This window comes from Vitis vinifera, chromosome 16, assembly GCF_030704535.1.
Source record: "Vitis vinifera cultivar Pinot Noir 40024 chromosome 16, ASM3070453v1".
NCBI classification, from domain to species: Eukaryota; Viridiplantae; Streptophyta; class Magnoliopsida; order Vitales; family Vitaceae; genus Vitis; species Vitis vinifera.
In genome coordinates this window covers 22,836,988-22,861,692 of record NC_081820.1, presented here as the reverse complement: position 1 = coordinate 22,861,692, position 24,705 = coordinate 22,836,988, and the positions used below count along the sequence as shown (strand labels likewise).

The following is a 24,705-nucleotide window of genomic DNA, read 5'->3' as shown; positions in this document are numbered from 1 at the left end:
CATGATTTGATTTGTTTACAGATTCTTCATTAGATCACTGAATCTCCCTGATTAATAGATCTTAATTTGTGTAAGCTACTATACTAGTACTTCTGTACCATACTTTTGACTTTTAAAGCCATTGGTCAACTGTACTTGCATTTCCAAAAAATGTCAACTGTACTTGCACTGGTAGTAGCCATTACAAATTCTCTTTTTTGTGTAGAGTACTTTGATATTGTTTAATAATGGGAATAATGAAATTGGAGAGCCATTGGCTCATGTAATATATCAGTTTTGACTTTTTTGATCCATAGGGTTCCATATTTATAGTGTTTAGATGCATATGAATTTCTAATAGGGTCACATTTCTGCTTATCATTGGTCTCAGCATTAATCTGATTTTTCTATTTGATTAGAGAGAGAACCTGCTGATTATATCATGAATCAGCTAGTGACCATATTAAGGGCATTTAACTACCATTTAGGATATGCCATTCTTTTTGGTGATAAAAAAAAAATTCTTTAGGGGCAGATTTGACAAACTCTATTTATGCATGACTCTTCCGAAGTATAAGAGGCATCAGTTAAGGAATATTTTAACTTTCTGTAACCATCCAAATCACTAGTTTGTAAGTGCACGAAATGAACTTCATCCACAAAAGATGGTGTATAATATATGCATGAATCATGCTGTTTCTTTTTGCCCATTCCATCATTTGCATGATGATGTAGAGAGCAACTGCATCTTCTATAAATACATCTTAGGAGCCTTTCAGGTCATAGACGGAAGTTGGAATTGTACTTGATGATGGATTCTGATTTAGTGAGGGAATCTCCTGCCATTGCTACTCCTAGTTATGAAGGGAAGAAGAAGAAGAAGAGCAGGCACACAGTCACAAGGATGATGTTCCTTGTTGTATTTCTTGGGTGGCTTATGGTTTGGGTTTTGTTGCCTACAAAGGTGTATAAACAACAATGGACTCCCAAGCTAAACAGCAAGCTCAATTCCACATATTTTGGAGAACAAGGTTGGCTTCTCACTACCCTCTTTTATGCTGCTCACTAGCTTGATTTCTGGGAACATCTGCCCTTTTTTTTTCTTGCTGATTCAATACTATTGGCAACATATTCTACAGGAACAAATCTTTTGCTATTCACATTCCCTATGATGCTCATAGCTGCTGTGGGTTGTGTTTATCTCCACTTTCAGAAGAAAAAAGGAAATTCTTTCTCTAGGAGGTAAAAATTCTCTTGATCTTTTTTCAGCTACCTTCATTTTTTCAGTTGTCCTTGCTCTCACTTGAAAAAATAATTTTGCCTTCATGTGATGCATATGGAATAACAATACCTTCATATATTTAACTGTTTGCAGCATCAGCGCAAGCCATCGTCTGGCCTTCTGGAAAAAACCAGTGCTTGTGATGGCTCCTCTTGGAATTGTTTCAGCCATGGAGCTTGTTTTTGCTGCCATGTTCATCATGCTCTTAATCTGGTCTCTTGCCAATTACTTATATGTCAGCTTTGGTCACCTCCATATGCATAAACAAGGGGAGAAAGTGTATGTTGGAACATCTCTACACTTCAACTATCAATGATAAATATTTAGCCTGGCTCTGTTACCATCAAAAAGTAGATTGACTTCCACTCCTTTTTATTATTATTTTTAGATGGGTTCCAGAATATAGGCTGCCTATACATGCTTTATTCATCCCTTATTATGCTTTTTCCTCAAAGATATTTGCAGAATATAGGCTGCCTACACATTCAATTCAAATTGCCAATTGAGTCCTTCTAGTTTTTCTTCAGTTGAAACAAAGAGAGTTCTTTCTTATTGTTTGAGCCTATGCTTAATTCTTAAGACAAATTAGATAATTGATCTGCCAGGATTGGCTTTGGCAGGTGGGAAGCTAAGTTTCGTAGCGTATCTCTGAGACTTGGGTATATTGGAAACTTGTGCTGGGCATTTTTGTTTTTTCCTGTGACTCGGGGATCTTCAATTCTGCCTCTTGTTGGGCTCACATCAGAGTCTAGCATCAAGTATCATATTTGGCTTGGGCATCTCTCCATGGTCCTTTTTGCTGCACATAGCATAGGTTTTGTCATCTACTGGGCTATGACCAATCAAATGGCTGAGGTACGTGCTTAATATTCCTTTTCCTTTCGTCTCTTTGGTCAACATTTAAATCTTTAAAATGATTATTCCATGCTCATGATTATTGCTTCTTTTTTTCTTAGTGAGATGAAAGATGGGGTATCTCTTTTCCTTTTATGTGGTTAGAACTGTCATCTTTTTCTTTTCCTTTTTCTGGAATTGGAGTCTGTTGTCTTTCTTGTTTGACAGTAGTGAGAAATCTTAAGAGAGACTTGGATTCCTCCTGCCTTTTTCCTTTCAAAAAGGAAAACAAGAATGAATTATTGGTATATGCATCATGTTGAGGGGGCCCTACTGGCTTATACTGCTGTCTTAGACATGAGAAATATCATCTACTAATATTAAGTTGTATCATGAGACATTGCTATCAGAGAATGTGAAATTTTTCTGAATTCCGAAATTTAAAAGTTTCCTTAGTGGAGGTTATGAATCAAATGATGCCAACATATTTTACTATGAATAAGACAATAACCTGTGAGAAAATATTTACAAGTTATGAAATTACCAGTATCAAACACAAAAGTCAAAATATTGTCAGTGACATAATCTAGATCCTGAAAATTGGCCCCGTTTGCAATTTTCTAATAGCTGTGCAAATTGGATGATGATACTCTGTTATTGCATACTGAAAAGAGGTTTTGGCAATGCAGATGCTAGAATGGAGTAAAACTTATGTATCAAATGTAGCTGGAGAGATTGCCTTTTTATTTGCATTAATAATGTGGGCAACAAGCTTTCCTCGGGTGAGGCGAAAAATGTTTGAAGTTTTCTTCTACACCCACCACATATACACTCTCTACATCTTCTTCTATGTGTTGCATGTTGGCACTGCCTACTTCTGCATGATCCTTCCTGGGATCTTTCTATTCATTATCGACCGGTACTTAAGATTCTTACAGTCACGGCAACGAGCTAGGCTGGTTTCAGCACGCATCTTACCCTCTGAAGCTGTTGAATTGACCTTCTCCAAGAGTCTAGGTGAGCCAACAAATAGCTTGGCCCCATACAAGGATGTAACAAATCTATTAATCTGTTTTATTTCATCAACTGAGTTTGGTTTTGCAGGACTAACTTACAACCCCACTAGCATCTTATTTGTGAATGTGCCTAGCATTTCCAAGCTGCAGTGGCACCCTTTTACTGTGACTTCAAATTGTAATAGTGAGCCAGATAAACTAAGCATAGTCATCAAAACTGAAGGAAGCTGGTCTCAGAAGCTTTACAACAAACTTTCTTCACTTCCTGCTGTAGACCGCTTTGATGTCTCTGTTGAAGGACCATATGGGCCTACTTCATCTCATTTCCTAAGGTCGGTCTGATAACAAAACAAGATTCTGATAGAGGCCCCAAGAGGAGCAGCCATGATTTATGGGTAAATTTCCATTCTTACTAAGCTTGTTGATTATTTTTACAGGCACGAGTCGCTAGTAATGGTGAGTGGAGGCAGCGGTGTTGCTCCTTTCATCTCCATAATCCGCGAGATCATATTCCAAAGCACCAAACCAAACTGCAAGGTTCCAGGAATCCTCCTCATTTGTGCCTTCAAGAACTCTGCTGATCTCACCATGCTAGACCTCTTGCTTCCCGTCTCTGGCATGACCTCGGACATTTCACAGATACAGCTGCAAATAGAAGCCTATATCACTAGAGAGAAAGAGCAGCCCGCCACAGACACCCAGAAGCTCCTCCGAACAATATGGTTCAAACCAAACACATCAGATGCTCCCATTTCCGCAGCCCTTGGTCCAAACAGCTGGCTCTGGCTATGTGCAATAATCATATCTTCCTTCATCATGTTCCTCCTCTTCTTGGGCATTCTCACGCGTTACTACATTTACCCTATTGAACATGGCAGTGATGAAATTTATCATTTCTCCTTTAGATGTCTCTGGGACATGTTCTTCCCATGTGCTGCCATTTTCTTAGCTGCCAGCGGCGTTTTTCTTTGGCATAAGAAACAAGCCACCATGGAAGGGAAGCAAATCCAGAACATGGAAGTGCCAACACCGGTAGCCTCACCAGGGTTATGGCTATGCGGCAGTACAGATAGAGAGCTCGAAAGCCTCCCCCACCAGTCCCTTGTCGAAGCTACCAAGGTGCATTTTGGAGCAAGACCCGATCTCAAGAGTAAGCTTTAAATTGTTATAAGTGATTGAATTATCGACTAATCTAATCTCAGTTCTTCACAATAGCAGTGAATTACCATAATGATTTCATCCGTGGTTCTGCAGAGATACTTTTTGATTGCAAAGGATCGGATGTTGGAGTTTTGGTATGCGGGCCGAGGAAGATGCGACATGAGGTTGCAAGAATTTGTTCATCTGGTCTTGCTGATAATCTGCATTTTGAGTCCATTAGCTTTAACTGGTGATGAATGCATGTTAACTTCATAAATAATGAAGGCCCTGTGACTTGATTTTGTGTTGTTCTCTTGCATTTCTCTTGGTTTTTTCTTTTCCTCTCAACCAAACAAGCAGAAGAACATGACTTCTATTATGTTTATTTTTTAAAAAAAAACTGAGTAAAAGAATAAGCCAAATACTTCTGTAACAAAGTCTAAAATTTAAGTTTGTTATATATTAAGTGAAAAACTATCTGCCTATTTAATTTTAAAAATTAATTTTAATTTATTTTTCCAAAATATTGATAAAAGTCATTTTTTATTCCAATTATTTCCTACAAATTTAGAAGCATATTTAGGAAGAGATGGAAGCAAAGGAAGCTCTTAAAGGCTTAGTGGCTTGGCCAAATGAGGTCATCATCTATTTATTAGCATCATGGGAATTCTCAATGAAAGAAGAAGAAGACACGATGTAGACTAAGAAAAATAGAACTTTTATTGAATAATCTTCTCATCTTCCAACCCTTCATTGTATTTGAAAAACCTCTCACACTGGTACACCCTACCCCGTAGGATCCCCCTCAAAAGTTGGAAAATACAATTTGAAAATTTTGGTTTGTGTATGATTCATGCAAAAAGCAGAACCTATTCTTGGCTTGGTTGGAATTAAACTACTAGCCTCCATGGAAACCGCCGGAGCCAACGATTTTTCTTGTAGTTGATCTATTTTGAGGTTCATCGCTGTCATCAAACAGGATAACTCCTTCAGCTTTGTCAAGTGTTGATCTGAGGTATCTTTTAATCGCTTTATGGAATCCTCTAACTGACGAACTTTTTGTGCTCTAGTCCTATTCTCCATCACTTGGTGCCAAGTCGTTCTTTATAATTCTAAAATACTCTCGAGGCCTACATGTTTTCAAGCTACATACGAAATATATATAAGAGTTCTCTAAAATATTCTACAAACCTCCAAGAACTCTCACCTATCTTTAGAGATGAATAAACGCCTCTATCTCTCTTTATAAACTTCTTAACCATATATAGAGTTAATGTCACAACTTGCTCAAAATGATCCCTCACTTGAGCTTCACATGGGAGCAAGAAGCTTCTACAAAAATCTAAAGGCATCCATACATTTCCACAAATGAATGGAAGATAAGGAAAAGGTGTGGACAATTCTAGAAAGTTCTTGTAACTCATGGAATAAGCATAGAATTATGAGGAAGATTCCTCATTTGTTTTGGAGGAGACTTCATTTGACCAATACATTAAGCAATTGAAAGCTTTCCAAGCATTGTAAAATGTTCTTGTGCAATACAAGTTCCTTTCTTCCAAAACTTTTGTGCTTCCTATGTTCTTGTCTACCTTCCAAGTCAAGTAATATTGCTTAGCCTAGCAAACTAAGTACATGGGGAAGATCAACTTAACAACTTAAGTGGCTTAATTTGTCTTAATACCACATGGGTGCTTAGGAAAAAACTAAGTCTTTGACATTAAGATAAGAGTAATTTGAGTACGGTGTCATAATTTCCCTCATCAATGTCATTAGTCATAGATGTTCATATCATTTATTTTACTTGAAATCACCCAATCTACCCCTAAAACTACAATAAAACTTTTGCAAGCTCCTATTTAGTCTCACTCTTTGGTAGTCCTTTCCATTTAACTAAGTATTTTATTGTAGGAGGCACCCCTCGTCTCGTAAAGACTCGATCAACTATGATATACTCTATTTTCCTATCATATGAGATCACTATGGCTATAGGTGCCCTTTTTTATAACTCATGGCTTAGGTCATCATTGTCTTTATGATAAAGCTTCAAGTAACTTTCATGGAAGAAATAATAAATCTTTAACCTTGGAGATAGCTCAACATAATAGGACAACGTACAGACTTTCCCGAGTATGGGAAAAGGGCTTTCATATCTCCTCGCAATTCCTTTATGCACTTAAGGACTTGAACTACTAAGGAAGTAATTTGACAAGTACTAGGTCTTTGACCTAATACTCAATATGCCATCTCTTCTTGTTAGCCCATTTTTTTTATCATTTTAGTGGTCATATTTAAGTATGAGCAAACTATGTTAGTATGCTCTTGTTATCATTTAGTGAATTTGAATGTCAACAAGCTTTTTCTCTTGTCATCAAGGTGTGAGAAGTCAATTGTTATCGTCCCATAGCCAATTTGAATGGGCTCTTGTTAGTTGTTTCTCTCATTTGTTGGTTATATGAGAATTAACCTACATCCAATAACTTAGTTCAATATTTCTGGTTGGCACTCACAAAGTGCCTCAAGTATAGCTCTATTGCATCTTCACTCTTTCCATTTATCTATCCTTTTGCAAGTGAAAGCTCATAGAAAAGTGAAGCTTAACCCCATTATTTTGAAGACCTTTGTCTAAAACTTTTCAATATAAGTGCAAATCAATCACTAATAATGTGCCTTGGAAACCTCCATTACTTAACCACATGTCTAATGAATTTCCTCAACTATAAGGGGTACTATGAAAATGGCATACTTGGAGAACCTGTCTACTACTACAATGATAGAATCATAGCCTTTTGACTTAAGCAATCCAATAATAAAGTCCATTGTGACACTCTCCCATGGTCTCTCAGGTGTGGGTAGTGATTGTAACAAGCATCTAGGCAAGTGCTGCTCCACCTTGTCTTATTGGCCCACAAGACAAGTCTTGTTATAAACCCTAACCTCATCCCATATCTAAGACTACTAGTATGTTGACTCTAATAATGCCCTTATGTGTTGTTGCCTAGGCTGCCTAGACCATTTGATGTCATGACATTCCTTTGATCAAATTCCTCCTCAAGTAACCCTACTTGGACATGTACACTCATTTTCCTTTAGTATTATGATAGGACATCCTCTACCCAAAACCACTTGGGGCTAAGGTGATAAGACTCTTAACCAACAAGTCATGTTGTAACATTCTTTTAGAAAATTCCTTAGTTTTCTTTGGGATTGATTGGTCATAGATGCTAACTTTGTCTTGTAACTTAGGGTGTTAGCCACATGATTAACATTCCCTAACTTGTACTCCAATGGTATAGTTGAACTCTTCTAAGAAATCTTGCCACCTTGCTTGCTTAGGGCTTAACTTCTTTCATGTCGAAAGTAACTAGTGGCAACATTGATAGATTTATTTATGAAATAAGACCTTAACAAGTAGTATCTTCAAGTACATAAGTAATGAACAATAATTGTCATTTCCTTCTCTTGTATTATGTAATGTTTTTTTTGTTTTAAATTAAGCCTGTGACTCTCAATTGCTATGGGATGCTTGCATTAGAACTCTTTCAATAACAAAGTCAAAGGCATTTGTGTGCACCACGAATACCATGTCATCGTTGGGTAGTATCAATACTAGTTCTCTGTCACAACCTTTTTCAAGTCTTCAAAGGCTTGTTGGCACTCATTGTCTTAATCTCATGCCTTATTTTTCTTTAGTAGATCTATACGTCCCTTGTTGAGTAGCCCTTAATGAACCAGCAATAATAATTTACTAAGTCAATTTGAACTTTAGTTAAGGTACCTTTGTAGGTGAATCTCACTCCTGGATGGCTTTTATCTTGCTTTCATCTATCATAAGCTTGTCATCCTTTATACAATGCTCCAAGACACTCATTTCTTCCATAGGAAATGAACATTTTTCTTTATTTACGTAAAGCTCATTACGCTTGAGCACTTCAAATATCTTCCATAGGTGCTCCACATGTTCCTCCAAGGTGTTTGTCATAGACATGGACATTATTTAAGTACACCACCATAAATTTATCTAAGTATGGATGAAACATTTTATTAGCTTGTCCCTTTCCGCAATCCTAACTTAGTAGTAGCTCAATCTTAGATCTATCTTTATGAAATACCTTGTTCTACCAAGTTGATCAAATAAGTCGTCAATGCACATATACATTTTTTTGTATCCACATTGGTCTTTTAACTAGTTATGACTCTTCTTTTTACCCATATCTATCTATTTTTAAGAATAAATTTTTTGCCCAATATCTCTTAAGTTTACAAAAATTTTCTAAATAGTTGCTTTGATAAAGATTAAAAAATTGACATGTATCATTGGCAAAATTTTGGATATTGATCGATGTGAAAGAGAAACATGGAATTGAAAATTCATCACAGATCAGATGATTGGGATTCAACTTAATTGAATTTTTAAAAAAATCATCAATACATCACCAATTAAATCAATGATTTTTCGGCAATTTTTTCAAAAAAATCAACAAATAATTATCGTTTTTATTTTTAAAAAACTACAATAAAAAAAACCCTGAATAATTGTCATTTTATTAAATTTCTATTATATTCATCACTTTAATTTTTATTTTAAAAATTTTAGAATATTTTAATTTCTTTCTCATGTTATTTAGAATGAAATAACTCCTCCATTGATGGGATTGCCTAACGGGACAACAAATATTACTTTATGAAAATTGGTAGGAATCTTCCTTTTTGGACATTGTCTCCCACCCATTCCATTAACCTTTTGAAAAAGCAATTTGTGACGTGATCTTAAAGTAGGGTTGCAAATTTGGCAGACAACTCAACCCATTAAGAAACATCATCGTTGGCCCAAGTCCAGTCCAAAATTAAAAAAGCCCAACCCCAACAGCAAAATTGATTGATGGCCCAAACCGTCCAAAGGCTAGCTAGCCCACCCAAGTAATGAAAAGTTTAAGTTTCAACATAGTAAAGCCAAAGTAGACACCCAAATACAAATCACTGAGTCCATGTTAGCATTCAACAACCAGTCTTCACCTAAATTCAAATACTTTTTTCTAAATCATATTCCATACGCAAGGGCAGGGGAAGAGTACAATTTACAGCAGCTGGGTACTTGTTTTCCGAAGCTAGAAGGTGACAGAAAACATTAATAAAACAGAGCATGTTGCATGAACATAGGATGGAAGGAACAACAAGAGAAGGCCGTAACTGTGGCATATTGTTGCCTCCCATATAGCAGTCAAATTTTTATGGACTTCACCCACAATCGGGCAGGCAAAACAAATTTTATGTGAACTGGACCCCAATTGGACTGCTATAACTTTTGGTCAAATCTATGAGCATGTTTTTGTGGGAACCTTTGGCTAATATATTAAGGTAGCCTATACCAAGACCCTTGCAACAAGAGAGGAGATATGGATCCAAAGGTGATAAGAGGAACGTCCTCTTGGCTAGGAGTCTATGCTCTTCGATCGGTGATCAGGTTGTTTGTAATGGCAGCCTTTCTTGGCTACATTATGGTATGGATCATGATGCCCACCAACACGTTTTGGCTGCATTGGTTGCCTGACATCCATGCAAAAACTGATTCCAAGTATTTTGGACAACAAGGTTTGGTGCCTTTCTATACTCCAGACTGAAGAAATTAGCTCAAAAAGAGTGTTCACTTTTAGCTGCTTGCTTCTTGTGTGGTACAGGTGCCAACCTCCTCGTTTATACGTTTCCGGTCCTACTCATTGCTACTTTGGGCTGTTTATATCTCCACTTAGGAAAGAAATGTGTTGATCATGACATAGATGAAAATTCTCGATGGGCTTTATGGAAACGACCTGTGCTCGTGAAGGGCACTCTGGGGATTGTTTCTTGGATAGAGCTATCCTTTTTATCCATGTTCTTTGTCCTCTTGGTTTGGTCTGTTTCAGCTTATTTGCACGGTATGTTCGCAAATATCACCCGCCAATCAGCAGCAAAGATGGGAGTGCAAGTGTAAGAATTCTTCCCATGTTTTCTTTGTGAACTTCAAGTGTTTTTTCAGTACCTTTTCATTCACTCGTTGAGGAATTGGCAGGTGGGAAGCCAAGTTAGAAAGTGCAGCTCTGATGCTAGGCCTTGTTGGGAACATTTGCCTAGCCTTTCTGTTCTTTCCAGTGACACGAGGATCTTCTGTTTTGCGGCTCATTGGCCTTACATCTGAGTCAAGCATCAAATATCATATCTGGCTCGGTCACACTGTCATGACGCTCTTCACTGCCCATGGCTTATGTTACATTATCTTTTGGGCTGCAACACATCAAAGTTCAGAGGTAAACACAGTATATCGTTTTTTTTTAATTCTTTTGACAAAAAGGGAAGAAAAAATTGCTATAGCCAAACAATATGATATAGAACTATACCATTAAGTATTATAATATTTTAACTTTTAAGACCCTGTCTTGATGCAAAGGCTAAATGTCGTATTCTATCCTCCTGTTCTGATGCATAGGGTACCCCTCTACAACAAAAAGGCGAATAGCAATCTGTAGTCTTTTAAACAAGGGCACATATTCTATACCCTTGTACGATACAAAAATGTATCCACTTAATGAAGTGCATCTATTGTTTTTGTATTCAACAACCCTCCATTGATACAAGGGTTGTCAACTCTTAACCAGGACCATAAAATTTTTATACCCTACACAACAGTTTTGATGCAAAGGGTACCACTCCCAACTAAGGAGATGTAGGGCCTTTTGTATCAGAGGAAGCAAACTTTATTAATGCTATCAGAAAATTTCAGAAAAAAATTAATTTTGGACCCCTAAATTTCCTGTTTGTCAAAAATTTGAAATCATATAATTTTGAAACTCAGAACAGGGGATTCTAAATGTGATTCAGTACCTGGTATATGATTCAGACTATGTTACATTTGCTAGCTCCTCACTGTGTTTTTGCGGAACTGCAGCTGCTCACATGGGATGAGATCGGGGTCTCCAATGTGGCTGGAGAGCTCGCCTTACTATCTGGATTAGCCATGTGGGCAACAAGCTTCCCTCATATAAGGCAGAAGATCTTTGAGCTCTTCTTTTATACCCATCATCTGTATGTCCTTTTCATCGTCTTTTTCATGTTACATGTGGGCATCTCCTACTCCTGCATCATGCTTCCAGGTTTCTACCTTTTCTTGATAGACCGGTACTTGCGATTCTTACAATCCCAACAAAGGGTTCGCTTGGTTGCAGCCCGCCTTTTACCTTGTGAAGCGGTTGAGTTGAACTTCTCTAAAGCATCAGGTAAAAGTACAGTAATAAGACATGATCCTTTCACATTTTTTTAGATTTAATTTTCCTTTCAGTGCATCATGGATGAAGTTTTAAGTTGAAAATACACTAAACAGAGAAAATAAAATAAAAATTAAGGAACAAAAACTTTACTGATGTTTCTTACCAGGGCTGAACTATACTCCAACAAGTACCCTCTTTATAAATGTGCCTAGCATTTCCAAGCTGCAATGGCATCCTTTTACAATCACCTCAAACAGTAATACAGATCCTGAGAAGGTAAGTGTTGTCATCAAAAGTGAAGGAAGTTGGTCCAGCACATTGTATTGTAAGCTATCATCCCCCTCACTGATAGAGCACCTTGAGGTCAGCATTGAAGGGCCCTATGGACCTACTTCAACCAATTTTCTAAGGTGTGTAAATACAAGCAAAGCCTTTTGGAAGTTCAAATTTTTGAAGCGTTTTTCATCCAAAGAAACATCATCTCAGATGAGTTTGTATTATTGCATATAACAAGCATATTTCATGTTTAAGAACTTAAAGACTTAACTTCCAGAGGCTCTGAAATCAGATATGTTAAGCTTCAACAGTACAAAGCAAGTACCATTTATTGATAATAGCTCAAGAAAATCTGTAACCCACTTTGATGTGTTTTCATACCTTTGATTAAGATGGAGAAAAATATAATGCAGGCATGACATGCTTGTGATGGTGAGTGGAGGAAGTGGCATTACTCCTTTCATCTCCATCATCCGTGAGCTCCTCTTCAGAGCCAACAGAATGAGCAGCAAGACTCCAAGGGTTCTTCTCGTTTCTGCTTTCAAGAAATCTCTGGATGTCGCCATGCTAGACCTCCTCCTCCCGGTTTCAGGCACAACCTCTGATATTTCTCAGTTGCAATTACAAATTGAAGTGTATGTAACAAGAGAAACAGAGCCCACAAGAGAAAACCAGAAACTCCTTAGAACCATATGGTTCAACTTCAAGCCCAACACATTGGATGTACCAGTTTCTGCCATTTTAGGCCCAAATAGCTGGCTGTGGCTTGGAACAATCATGTCATCTTCTTTCGTCATTTTTCTTCTGATAATCGGCATTCTTACACGATACTATATACAACCAATTGACCATAACACTAACATGATCTACTCCTACTCTGCAAGATCTGCTCTAAACATGTTACTCATGTGTGTCTCCATATCCATGCCTGCAACTGCAGCTTTTCTTTGGAACAAAAAACAGGCAACCAAGGAAATGAGGCAGATCCAAAACACGGCCGCACCAACACCAACCACATCACCAGGCTCATGGTTTTACAATGCAGATAGAGAGTTGGAAGCCTTTCCACACCAGTCTTTTGTCGAAGCAACCAAGGTGCACTATGGTGAAAGACCCAACCTAAGAAGTAAGATTAACATTCGATATCCGTTAAATGATTTCAGAAGACTTTTTTTTGCACAATAGAATAGTTGATGAAGTGATATTTATACTCAACAAAAGACTATGGAAGAATACTATTCAAAAAAAATGAAGGCATACACCACACAACCAAAAAAAGGAGAGAAAAAAGCAGCAACACCACCACTAAGAAGGTACAAAACAAAGTTGCCAATGTATTATTTCAAGTTCAGACAACACTTACCGAGTTTTGTCCCCACACAGCATTGTGTGAATCCTTCACCTTCTTCCCTTTTCTTCATCTCCCAAAAAACCATCAGTAACATTCCCAATTGCAAATTATTTTCAGTTTCTAAGCCCTTGAGGTAACTGAAATAAATTTCATTTTTCTCCCCTGCAGGAATAATATCTGAGTGTGCAGGATCTAGCGTTGGAGTTCTTGTCAGTGGCCCAAGAAAGATGAGGCAAGAAGTTGCAGCTATCTGTTCATCTGGTTTGGCAGATAACCTACATTTTGAGTCCATTAGCTTTAACTGGTGAACATACTAAAAACATCGGCTTCATGTTTACTTCGCCAGATCCACAACGAGTGAGAGTTTGTCAGATTCTGCCCATGGACCTTTGGATTAAGAACAAGGAATGCAATTATTCCCAAGCGATCATTCTTTCCTTGTGTATATAGTGTAAGAAGGTTTTTTCATCAAATTATTACCATGAAAACTCATTTCAGAAATCACTACTGCCAAACCTGTCGGATCCACAGTTCATTATGACAAATTTGAATGGTGAAATTCAAAAGATGATCATCAAAAAAGAAAGAAAGAAAAAAGAAAAGTCTTTTTTTTTATAAGTAAGAAAAAAGAAAAGTCTTAGGAAGAGTTCTAGTTCAACAGGCAAAAAGCATACACATGAGAAACTTTGAATGGCACTTAAGGTAGACTACCGCAATTAAATGTTTCCCCAGGATATGAGGAAGTTGATCCTTCTTCTCAAATGAATCAAACCAAGGTTTATTCAGTCTTCCAAATTATCCAGCAGATGTTTCATTTACACTAACGTTTCACAACAAGCTTCATTTCATGCAGCTACTGGAATACGAAAATAAAAATAGCTATGAAAAGTAATCATCACTGCAACTCCATATATCATCCATGCTTGAGGCAAAGAAACTTACCATGTTCAGGATTTGAAGCATTGCTTGTGAAGACCCCTATCAATACAATCACCAAAAAATGCAAACCTGGAAAACAGAGCCATATCGAAGCGATTCCAACCAAAAACAAATCTTTTACGAGCATATAAAGGTAATGCCAATGCATACATCACACACAGTTGCAAGTTTCAGGATCAGTAAATTGCATTCAACCTGGAATAGTTCAATAAACAATTACCATATGATCGTAGTTGATGTTAAATCTTCCCTCTTCCCATACTAGGTCCACTTGAATTTTATGGCCATGCCCTAAATTACTCACAACTACAAAGGAAGGTGAAATTCATGGATAAGATCATGATAAAATATATTAGTCATACAAGAAGATATTCAGAAGGTGAAGAAACCTAAACCCAAAAGAACTTAACAGCACATTAAGTTTTATCAGTCTTCATTTTGAAGTTCATGCTGATTCAGCTTATGGTAAAACAATCACTAAGACCATGATTAGCACAAAGAAAACGATACAGGGCACAGCTTCATGTGTCCCTGTACAAAGATTACATAATCAAGAAATGGTCCAAACCCCAATTGTAAAAATCCCAGTCTAGCCTTGGACAAGGAATAATAAGATTTACTATAAATAAAAGCATGTCAAAACACATCGAATTTTCATTGGTCATTCTATCATTATGGCCTCATAAAGAGGTTACAACAGCCACAAGTGGCCAGAAGAAAAATACCATCAGGAAAAAAACATAATTAAAGAATTAGGAGCAACAGCAGGCTGGATAAAAATCTTGCCAAGGAAAATCAAAATGGTGAGAATAGATTCCACAAGCATTGCAAGCAAGAAGAACGGCAGAATAGAGATACTACCCTATAAAAAAGAGAGAAAATGGTTAAGAGGAGTAACATCTCCTAGCTACAGGCAAGTCCCACCCAATGAGGGAAAAAAGTCATGGACAGAAAGTTCATGCAGGTCTTCCCCTTCTGGGTGATACATCCTCATCATATTCTCGCATTCCAAATGAATTGGGGCTCGAATTATATAGCCTCTCATGATTATATCTTAAATGACGTTTCTCTTCACTTGGTCTTCTTGGAATATCCCTAGGCCTTCTGTCAGTACCCCTAATGCAGTCATCATTGTTATGAGGGTTGCGTGACAAAACGCAATCTTCTGTATCATACCGGAAGCGCTTCACAACACCACCTGTATCATAACGCCGCACTGGACGAATCATCTCATATCTATCACCATGTTTTCTTCTATCATCATCACTGTCATCATGTTTACGTCCCCTACCAGCACCAACCATCTCAGGTAATCTTCCAGGATGGATCATGGGTCTATAGTAATCATTTGACTTTAATCTTCGTGGGGGACCCATAGAATCAAAACGTTGGCTCTGCTGGAACATTCTCACTGGAGATCTCCCATCTCTGAAATGATCCATTGCACCATTTCGATCATCAATCCATCTGGAATTATGCTGTGGGGAGATGCGACCTCTTGGTGGAGACAGAAAACCTTCTTCATAATCATCTGCAAAATTGGGCTTCTGAAAGGGCAACCTCATTCTCTCCATTCGAGCCCCAGACCTGAAATCTGGAGATCTACTGAAGTGTCTTGAGCTAGCATTCCGTTCCCTTGACATCAGCCAAGCAGGAGGGGAACGGGATCTGGATCTTGACTGAGATATCTTGTGGGTTTCAGAAAAATGAGGAGCCCCTCTATTAAAAATGGGAGAAATGCTTCGTTCTCTCCTTGCTAAATGATGAGGCACACGAAGAGGAAATTCATCAGTTTCATCGGGAATGGACCCATGATAGTTCTCCCTAGGGCCTCTATGAACTCCTTGGTATCTTCTAGATCTGCCCCTACTTCTCTCAGGGCTAACATCTCTGCCAGGTGCCATTCCCATATGCATCCCATAAGCATCATCTCTGTCAGATGGTGATCTCCTCCTTATTAGGGGGCGATACACACCTTTTGAGGAAGAATTCATCGATTGCCTGTGAATGCCATTAAGTCCACCAACTCCTGCTTTTGAAATTGTCCTGTCTGAGGTCATGACAAATCCACCAGTCTCAACAATGCTTCTTGGTCTGGGGCGCCCTGAGCCATAGGGGGCATGATAACTAGGTGAATGACGGCGTTTCGAATCCCAATAACCTGTTGAAGGTTGATCCCAGTTACCATCTCTCTGGCCTCTTCCGTGAATATGCAAAGCAGATCTGCTCCTTCCCATGGATTTGTCAGAATCTGTTCCCCTTTCAGCTCGAGGATCTGAATCATCGAGGTTGTTGGATCTGAAACATAACAACAATTAGCAATCCAGCAGTTCCTGATGGTGTATTAAAAAATAATCAAAAGAACATCTAGAAAAATTACCTGCTACGCTGCAAAATTACAGCATCCTTCCTGTGTAAGATATCGTACGATGGTCCTTCAATGCGTGACAGCAACTCCCTCCTTGTTGACCTTGGTCCAATTGCTCTGCCATCATTCACTTCCACATTCTTATCAGTAGAAATTTCACGATCGTTCGGCAACTGATCATATTGAGCAACATTTGTCTGGCTTTGTTCCTTCAAAGCACCTCCTCCTCCAGCAGGCTGTTCAGCTTCTTCAGCCACATCATTAGTACCAGTACTCGATCCTCTTTTAATATTTGTGTCAACTTTCCTAGTAAACTGTGTCCATGATTGTGGTTTTGAAGTTTTCACTAACCCTCCATTACTGAATTCTGCTTCATTTGCCAGAGAACCACCTAAGCAAGATTGATCACTGATTCCTTTCACACCATTGTCGATAGTAGTTTCGCCACAACCAAAATGATGATTTGGCCCAAGAAGTCTCTCTTTCTCACATTCTGATCCCACTTCAACTTCCCCCGTCATGGGGCCAGGGTAGTCAACAGCATCAAAGTCATACATATCTCGGTTATCTGATTCATAGTCCACACGTTCAGCTTCCCCATCCTCAGCATCATTTTCCTCCCAAGCATGGACAACTGACTCTCTCAACTCCCCATCTTCAATCTGAGAGTCATAACCAGCATCGAGTTCAGTCACATTCTCCATGCCAGGATGACCACGATCATCCTGAGAAACATCAGTGTCATAGCTATCATCAAAAGGATCTTCCAAATCAACCTTGCCAGAGCAATTAGCAGGATCATCATCACAATTCTTGCCTACCTCATCAGGGATGAATTCAGATCGTTCTCCTGAGATAGTTGAATGCTCAGAAGACTTGTTTACAAGTTCTCTAGCCCCAACATGCACTGAAGGATCAACTTCAGTAGCATCATCTGCAGAAACTTGGTCATTGTGTTCCTTTACACCCACAGTTACCACAGATTGGCCTTCTATAGCAGATGCACCAGACGCAGACACATCATCACACCTGGGTGAAGAATGGGTAACATGTACTTCACCTGATTCATTAGTAGGAACCTCAGCATGTTCAGGTCCTAGTGAACAGATGTCAGTGCTCATCATCTCTCCAGAAGATATTTGTCTGGAATTATCATCATCTTTATTCGTAAGACAGTCAATTTCACAGTTTGTCTTGGTGACTGGTGGAGGAGAAAACCCAACTTCATTCTTCTCCACCTCAACACTTTCTAAACAAACAGGTTTATACAATTGCACATCAGAAGTACAATCTTCTCTGCTCTGATCCACAATAACACCGCTAATTTCTGTATTCCTGTTTTCATCAGATATCTGTGCATTTCCAATATGACATGATCTGGGGCTGGCAGGTTGCATGAGGCATGCATCCATTATCACTTCCTCAGAAGCTTTAGCATCAGAAACAGCAACTACTGTGGACTCCAGAGCATGTTCAGTTGGAGTAGGAATACCTTTTTCATGGGAGCAGGTTGTGTTAGCTGTGGAGCATGCTTCCAACTTATGTTCTTCTGTGTTAGAATCACAAGTCCTAAGACCCTCACATCTCGAGTCTGAGGCCATGTTGATATCGCCTTCTACATCACCTAAAACCACAGTGTCAGTCATAGATTTCGCTGTAGTTTCAATGTTTGTTTTAATATCTCCAGAGTTCGGTATCTGGCAATCTTCCAAATTATCCAGCTTCTCACTCTGCTGCTTTCCATCCTCAGAGACTGCTGAAATGTTTGTCTGAGAATCAACAACTTGATAATCATCAGGTTGTTCCCATGCATCCATCACAACATTCAAGTCCCAGTGTAACCTATCATCTCGTGAAGAAGCAGACCTTTTCAATGCCCCATCATCCTTGTCACTATGAAGGTTCTGCAAGACAGCCACTGAATTATCTTGAGAAAATGAGCCCTCTATATCATCTTCTATTGCCACATCTTTTTGGAAGGTATTGGCTGTTGCAGGGGATGCAACAGTTTCTTTTATAGGCATTGCAGAAATAGATGAGTTGTTTCCTTCACATGTCAAAACTGGACCATCCTCTGTAGTTGATTCCGTCACATCATCACCCATGCTGTTATTGCAAGCAGCTGCTGCAAGCATCTCAATGCCTGAAAAGTCCTCACCATCGCCAATCTCTTCATTTGTCACCTCTGAAATCCTTCCATCAACAACTACATCTACACTGTGAATGAACTTAGAAGCATGAGTTGCCATGATTTGTTGCTTGGAAATTGAATTTGAACTAGACTGCTGACTTGAAGAATGCTGACTATCTACAAGCTGCTCAGAATCCTCATGGGGAGGAGAAGGGGTTCGTGGGGGTGGTGATGGAGACTGAAACATAAATCTCCTTTTCTTAATCGGTACAGGCTCTACTTTATCACTGAAGCGTCTCCCAAGAACAGCAACACCAAGCTGAAAAATAGACAAATAGAGGAATAATACATCATGAGAGTTAGGATTCTTCTCTTGATAAAAGAGTTTGAGAAAATGGAAATGAACCAACAAATATGCAAAAGCAACCTTCTCAGATTCGGAAACTGAGCCATTCTCTGTTTTCTTGGGGCTCTTATCAGCCTGGCCAGCACCCATTTTTGAGTTTCTAGAGGCTGGCTTCCTAGAGCGCCTCGATGCACTCCTGTTTCCTTTTGCCACCGTCTTCCAAGTCAATTCAGGATTTATAAAATTCGTAAGTTCTAGGCCCACAGTACCCATCATGCTTGCAGATGGGGATCCTATCCCATTAACTAATGGTATGCCACCACAAGTTTTGCAGGATGCCTTTGCTATGTGCTCTCTGCTTAACTCCAGAATCAAGGGCTAACCTCTGATGCAATCACACAAGAGAGCCAGGAAGTTAGCAAAAAAACAAATAATTACACATGCACTAGATATATACATGCATAATACTAATTTTAAATAATTCAAATAAATTACATCTGCATAAGTATCCTACAAAGATGCTACCTTTTTTACTTTTTTGGCTAGTCCTAGATCAACCCACTGATGTATGCCAATAAACTCTATTGATGTATATAAAGAATTTCCATAGTTCCCTAGGTATTCTTATGGTAGGACTAGCCATCATTGATCATCATACTTGTGATTTAAGTTTTATGGCTTTCTAGGTATATTTATCCTAGACTTGTCACTAGGGATTCAACACACACACACATACCCAACCACAATTTAGGGGGTATTTTGCTGCAAAAGCTGCATCAATTATGGAACCCTTAACCCCAGTTAATAGGATTTCATCATGGAAATTATTGGACGAAAATAGTGAGAAATCCTAAAAACTTACTTTTGATTCAGACCCCTCAATTGTGCTCGTTTGAGAAAGTGTATAGATTCTTTGCAGACAGTCAGCAGGATTCAAGTGCCACCTCACCTGTAAGTTGCAGATTTACATTAGCAACAACACCAGTAACAAATGCAAGCAAATACAAAAATGCAGTTTAGTTTGCTTGATAAACAACGTCGTTATCAAGCCCAAACACTGATAACAAGACTGCCAGCATATGCCTCCATAGGCCATTACCTTGGGGCAGATAGTGTTAACCAGTTTTGAAGGCCTGCAAAAACTTCTTCACATTGTAGCTTTCAACACAGCAGATTCCTAATATTCGGAATTAGGGCTTCTTTGCAAACAAATAAATAAGGACAATGAAATACTTCATGTAAAAACAGGACAAACACAATGTGTTCATCACTCCAATGAGTGAAATTTAACAGCCAAGAGTAACTCTGAAAGAGTTTCAGTTCCAGTTGAAACACATTAGTTTCCAAATAAGAGTATTCTTATTATTACTTCAGATTTCGGCAAAGAAGTCTGCAAAGTTATCTAAAATATTACTTCAAAATTTTCATTCAACCGTGCCAACTGATCACTGCCCCAACCAACAAGGAAAACCCTCAACAAGGGCTGAAGCCATCTCTTCACGTCAAAATCTAGCCTTGAAAAACAATCTTAACAATCAATCATGTTGATATAATCTTCAAATTGGTCATTCTCCAAGCAACTCTTGTACTTCAAAATCTCCAGTCCTTATGTTGGGAACTCCAAAAGCCCCAATTTCCTAAACTCGTCCAAAGCATAAAAACTGGCCCTTTTCTGCAAAGGCGAAGCTTGAGTTTTGAAGTCCACTTTAGTCACAAAACAGGACATAGAGCTTCTGAAATTACAAGATACTGCCCTTAACTTACAGGTCCAATAGCAAAAATACGAGTTAATATAAGAACTCGTTCTAAAAACAATTGTTGAAGATGCATCAGCACCCTTTGTCACCTTCATAGATCCTGATTAAAACCCTAACAAATCATCTAACAATTCGTCCCTTTCCCCTAATATATATACACACGTGTATATATCTATTGATTCAGTTCTGTGCCGCCTTCAACAAAACTGCAATCATAAGTCAATCAAGAACCCTAATTTATTAAAAATCCAAAAAATTAAATAAAATCTCTGCGGCCGCTTCTTCCTCTTTAGATCGATGTTCTCCTGTAAATCTTCATGAGAAGTCTTTGAATCCTCAAAGAAAACCTCACTGTTTCTATATGTTTCACACTAGAGCTGAGCTTGAGACGATCAAAAACCTCGGATCCTCAACGATGCCGTGAAAAACAACCATAAAAAAGTGTAGAAATCAAAAGCGAGCTAACTAGGGTTTTGTATACCTGTTCTTTTACCAAATCGCAGCGATCGAAAACCTTCCACGATTTACACAACAAATCCTCGCACAAATCTTCAAATCCTGATTCTTCTTCCCCTTCCTCCTCTTCTTCTTCTAGCCTTGAAATCACCGCCGGCGGCACTGACAAAACCGGCGCCGATTCGTGAACTGAATCGCTGAGCGACAGCCGTCAGATCTGCGGATGTTATAGGCGGATCTCTGGACCTCCCCTCTTCTGATTCCCCTCTCCCTTTATCTCTATCTCTCTCTCTCTCCCTCTTCACCTCCTCTTCCTCTTCTTCGTCTTCGTCTTCTGCGCTGTTTGGATATGAACTGAGAGGAAGTCCTTCACACACACCACGTATTTATGGATGAGTCTATGCCGTATCTACCCTCGTGAGTTCATGAAATTCCGAAACTACCCTCGTCCTTGCCTGTATCGAGAGGGCCTCAGTGGTCGCAAAGGGCATTTTCAGGGCACCCGAAGCGTCTCGATTTGGCTGCGCTCCCAAAGTCAAAATCTTGACTTTTGCCCCCCTCCATCAATACATATATATAACCATGACGTGGCACATTCAATAAGTGATCCTTTGGTTTCCTGTATTTAGGTTTCTTGTGCCTCTTTTCCCTGATTTTGTTTTCCCCTCCCCACTTTCGTGAAGTTCTCTACATTTATGCCCTTCCATGAGGGCTCAAAAGGAAGGACCAAATTCTAAATTTCTCTTTTTGGTGTTACCAAAAATTGTTTTATTGATTTCATGACAATTTTATTTTTCCTTTTTTTTTATTGACTTTCCCTTTTTTGTTCCAAGAGGAAATATGATGACTAGGAGAAATCTGTACAAGTTGATCCAAAATAAAATATGCCTCTCATGGAAGTTAATAATTTTTTTTAAGAAAAAAAATCTTGTTCATATATATATATATATATATATAAATGGAAGTTAATAATAAAAAATAAATAAATAAATAAATATTATTATTTCCTTATTTGTGATATATTAAAAAAAATCCCCAACCTCTTATCTTATTATAATAATAATTTTTATATAGAACAAAGAAACTCATACACAAATAATAAACATTTTACTTTATTTTTTAATAATTATTATCATTAAATTCTAAAATAGTAAATTTTATTATTTGATTATTTAAATCATTTTTAAAAAATTACTATTTTTAGGGTAAATTTATGGGAAATTATGACTCAATAATTTTTTAAAATATAGAGAAAAAAACTCTAATTTTATCTCTAACCATTTAAAAATATTTCAAAATATATACATTTTTTTTCATATAATTACTACCTAAAATCACTTAAAATCACTTTTTTACTTGTTATGTTAATGACATCGATTAACAAGTACGAATTTATCTCCTTTTTAATTTTGTTTTTCGTTTTAACCATCAAACCTAATTTAGGATTTTTTTTTTTTTCTCTAAAGACAAACATCCTTACAAATATTGAACAATGCATAAAATGAAATTTTAAAAATTTAAAATACTATTAAAACATAAAAACTTAAAAATTTTAAAAATATTGACTCCTATGTATTTCTCTTTCTAGATATCCATGTTTTTAACTAATGTATTTCAAGAGCAAAGTGAAAGTCTGATATTTTATTTTTATATTTTTAAAGTTTTAAAAAAAAAATATTTTATTGCTGATGTTGATCAACAAAATTTTATTCAATTTTATTTAAAAAAAATAAGAAAATGAAAGGATTTATATAATATAAAATATAAAATCATTATTAACTTGATAATTAAAAAAGATGTTAGTTATTAGGTAAGGACTTTTAGACGATTTCTAACTCATATTATGTAATAAAAATTTAGAATAAATTTATTTGTAAGACATTTTTATTTGCGATAACTTAACATTTTTTATAATTTTATTTAGTATGATCAAGTTAGGAATCATTTTAGAAAATAATTATTTGATTTGTGAAAAATTTGATATATTTTAAAATATTTTTAAATTAAACTAAATATAAAAGACATATGAATATGGATAAAATATGATTTTTTATGTATTTTGCTTATTTATTAAACAATATTATAAGTGAATATAAACATATATTCACGTAATAATAAAAATTTTAAATAATAATAATTCCAACTCCCTTGAATACTTTCAATATAATAATAAATTTTCTAAAATTAAAATTTTAAATAAATGGAAGAGGAGTTTGGATCCAATGTGATTAGGTTTGGTTGATTGAGTTTGAAGGGGCGGTGCAACCACCCTCACGTGGCCACAACATGGACCGGTTTAATAATAATAATTTAAGAATTGTTTTGAGAGATTATATAAGGGCGGTGTAACCACCCTCAAGCCACGTGGCCACAACATGGTCCGGTTTAATAATAATAATAATATTTTAAGAATTGTTTTAAGTGGTGAGGTTGTGTTTGTTTTTTTATAATTAATTTAAAATATAACTTAAAATAAATAATAGGTTTGGGTTAAGTTTTTTACTTTTTTTCAACCTAAACTCAAATTAAATTGAGCTCAAGCTAAGTTTCACATAACTCGAGCCTAACCGATTTAATATTTTTATAATATTTATAATGCATATTATATCGTACAACAATATTTATTTTAAAAAAATCAAATTATAATTATATCACATACATATATACATTTTTTTTAAAAGATATATAAATTTATTTTTACTTTTTTGTTATTATCTTAAAATTTTGTTTTATTAATTATCTAAATTTTGGTATAAATAACATAAAAAAACATTATTTACAAAATACAATGAATGAATATTTTGAATCATGCAACCTAATCAAGTGAATCAATCAAAGTTTAATCTAACCAACCTAAATGTAATCCTATTAATTTGAGATTATACAACAACTAGGGTTTAACTTGACTAACCCAAATTCAAATAAAACATGGGTCAACTTTGGAATGGTGGTTTCTTAATTCGAGTTAAGTTTGAATTAGTCATGTCACCAACTTAATGAACTCATCCAAATTATAGTTCTAAACACAACATAAGTAAAAATGTGTAATTTTAATTGATTTTTTGAAGGATAATTAATCCATTTAACATGGTTTGATAATCAAAATTAAATAATCTTTTTAGTAATAGAAAAGCCGAACCAAATCAAACTTGTTTAAAGTCAATTTGATTTTTTTTACATGATCACTTTGATACGAGTTAATTTAGTCATTAATTCTACTTTGTTTTGTTTTTTGGGTTTATATCGAGAAACCTATTTTTTATGTTTAAGTTTCCAAATAAAAGTTTGTTTTATCAAAAAAATTGTTTTTAGAATCAAAAAGCTAACTCGGGTTTTCAAACGACACATTTTTCTCATCTAAAAAAAAGAAAAAAAAATCAATTTGGATTATTGAAAAGATATTTATTGCATTGTTGACCTGTACACAAAAAAATTTAAATTATTTGTATAAATAATGAGATTAAGGTATGAAGAATGAAATTAAAATATAAATAAATAAAAATAAGATATAAAACATATAATTCAAGAAGATGAGAATACATATATATAAATGATGTCGCTAATTTAATCACATTTTTGGATTATTAGCCTT

At 36.7% G+C, this 24,705-nt stretch overlaps 2 protein-coding genes across 3 annotated transcripts; one reads left to right on the top strand and one right to left on the bottom strand.

The window, feature by feature from the left end:
- The first annotated feature begins 131 nt into the window (after nt 1-131).
- LOC100247332 (uncharacterized) lies at nt 132-13,512 on the top strand. The gene is made up of 15 exons (XM_002272800.4): nt 132-1,010; nt 1,119-1,221; nt 1,355-1,540; nt 1,882-2,116; nt 2,785-3,112; nt 3,200-3,443; nt 3,549-4,261; nt 4,366-4,501; nt 9,611-9,840; nt 9,927-10,215; nt 10,298-10,532; nt 11,171-11,498; nt 11,656-11,899; nt 12,179-12,891; nt 13,285-13,512. The coding sequence occupies exons 1-15, from the start codon at nt 788-790 to the stop codon at nt 13,422-13,424; spliced, it is 4,347 nt and encodes a 1,448-aa protein (XP_002272836.3). The 5' UTR covers nt 132-787; the 3' UTR covers nt 13,425-13,512.
- Nucleotides 13,513-14,689: 1,177 nt separating this feature from the next.
- LOC104882192 (uncharacterized) lies at nt 14,690-21,631 on the bottom strand. Of its 2 annotated transcripts, XM_059743323.1 has the most exons (6): nt 21,139-21,631; nt 20,000-20,077; nt 19,763-19,849; nt 18,982-19,285; nt 16,436-18,873; nt 14,690-16,353 (listed from the first exon to the last, which is right to left on the bottom strand). In XM_059743323.1, exons 4-6 carry the CDS (start codon nt 19,174-19,176, stop codon nt 15,012-15,014), a joined length of 3,975 nt encoding a protein of 1,324 aa, XP_059599306.1. In that variant the 5' UTR covers nt 19,177-19,285; nt 19,763-19,849; nt 20,000-20,077; nt 21,139-21,631; the 3' UTR covers nt 14,690-15,011. The 2 variants fall into 2 exon arrangements, with proteins under 2 accessions (XP_059599306.1, XP_010662691.1); XM_010664389.3 differs by lacking the exon at nt 20,000-20,077.
- Nucleotides 21,632-24,705: the final 3,074 nt, after the last annotated feature.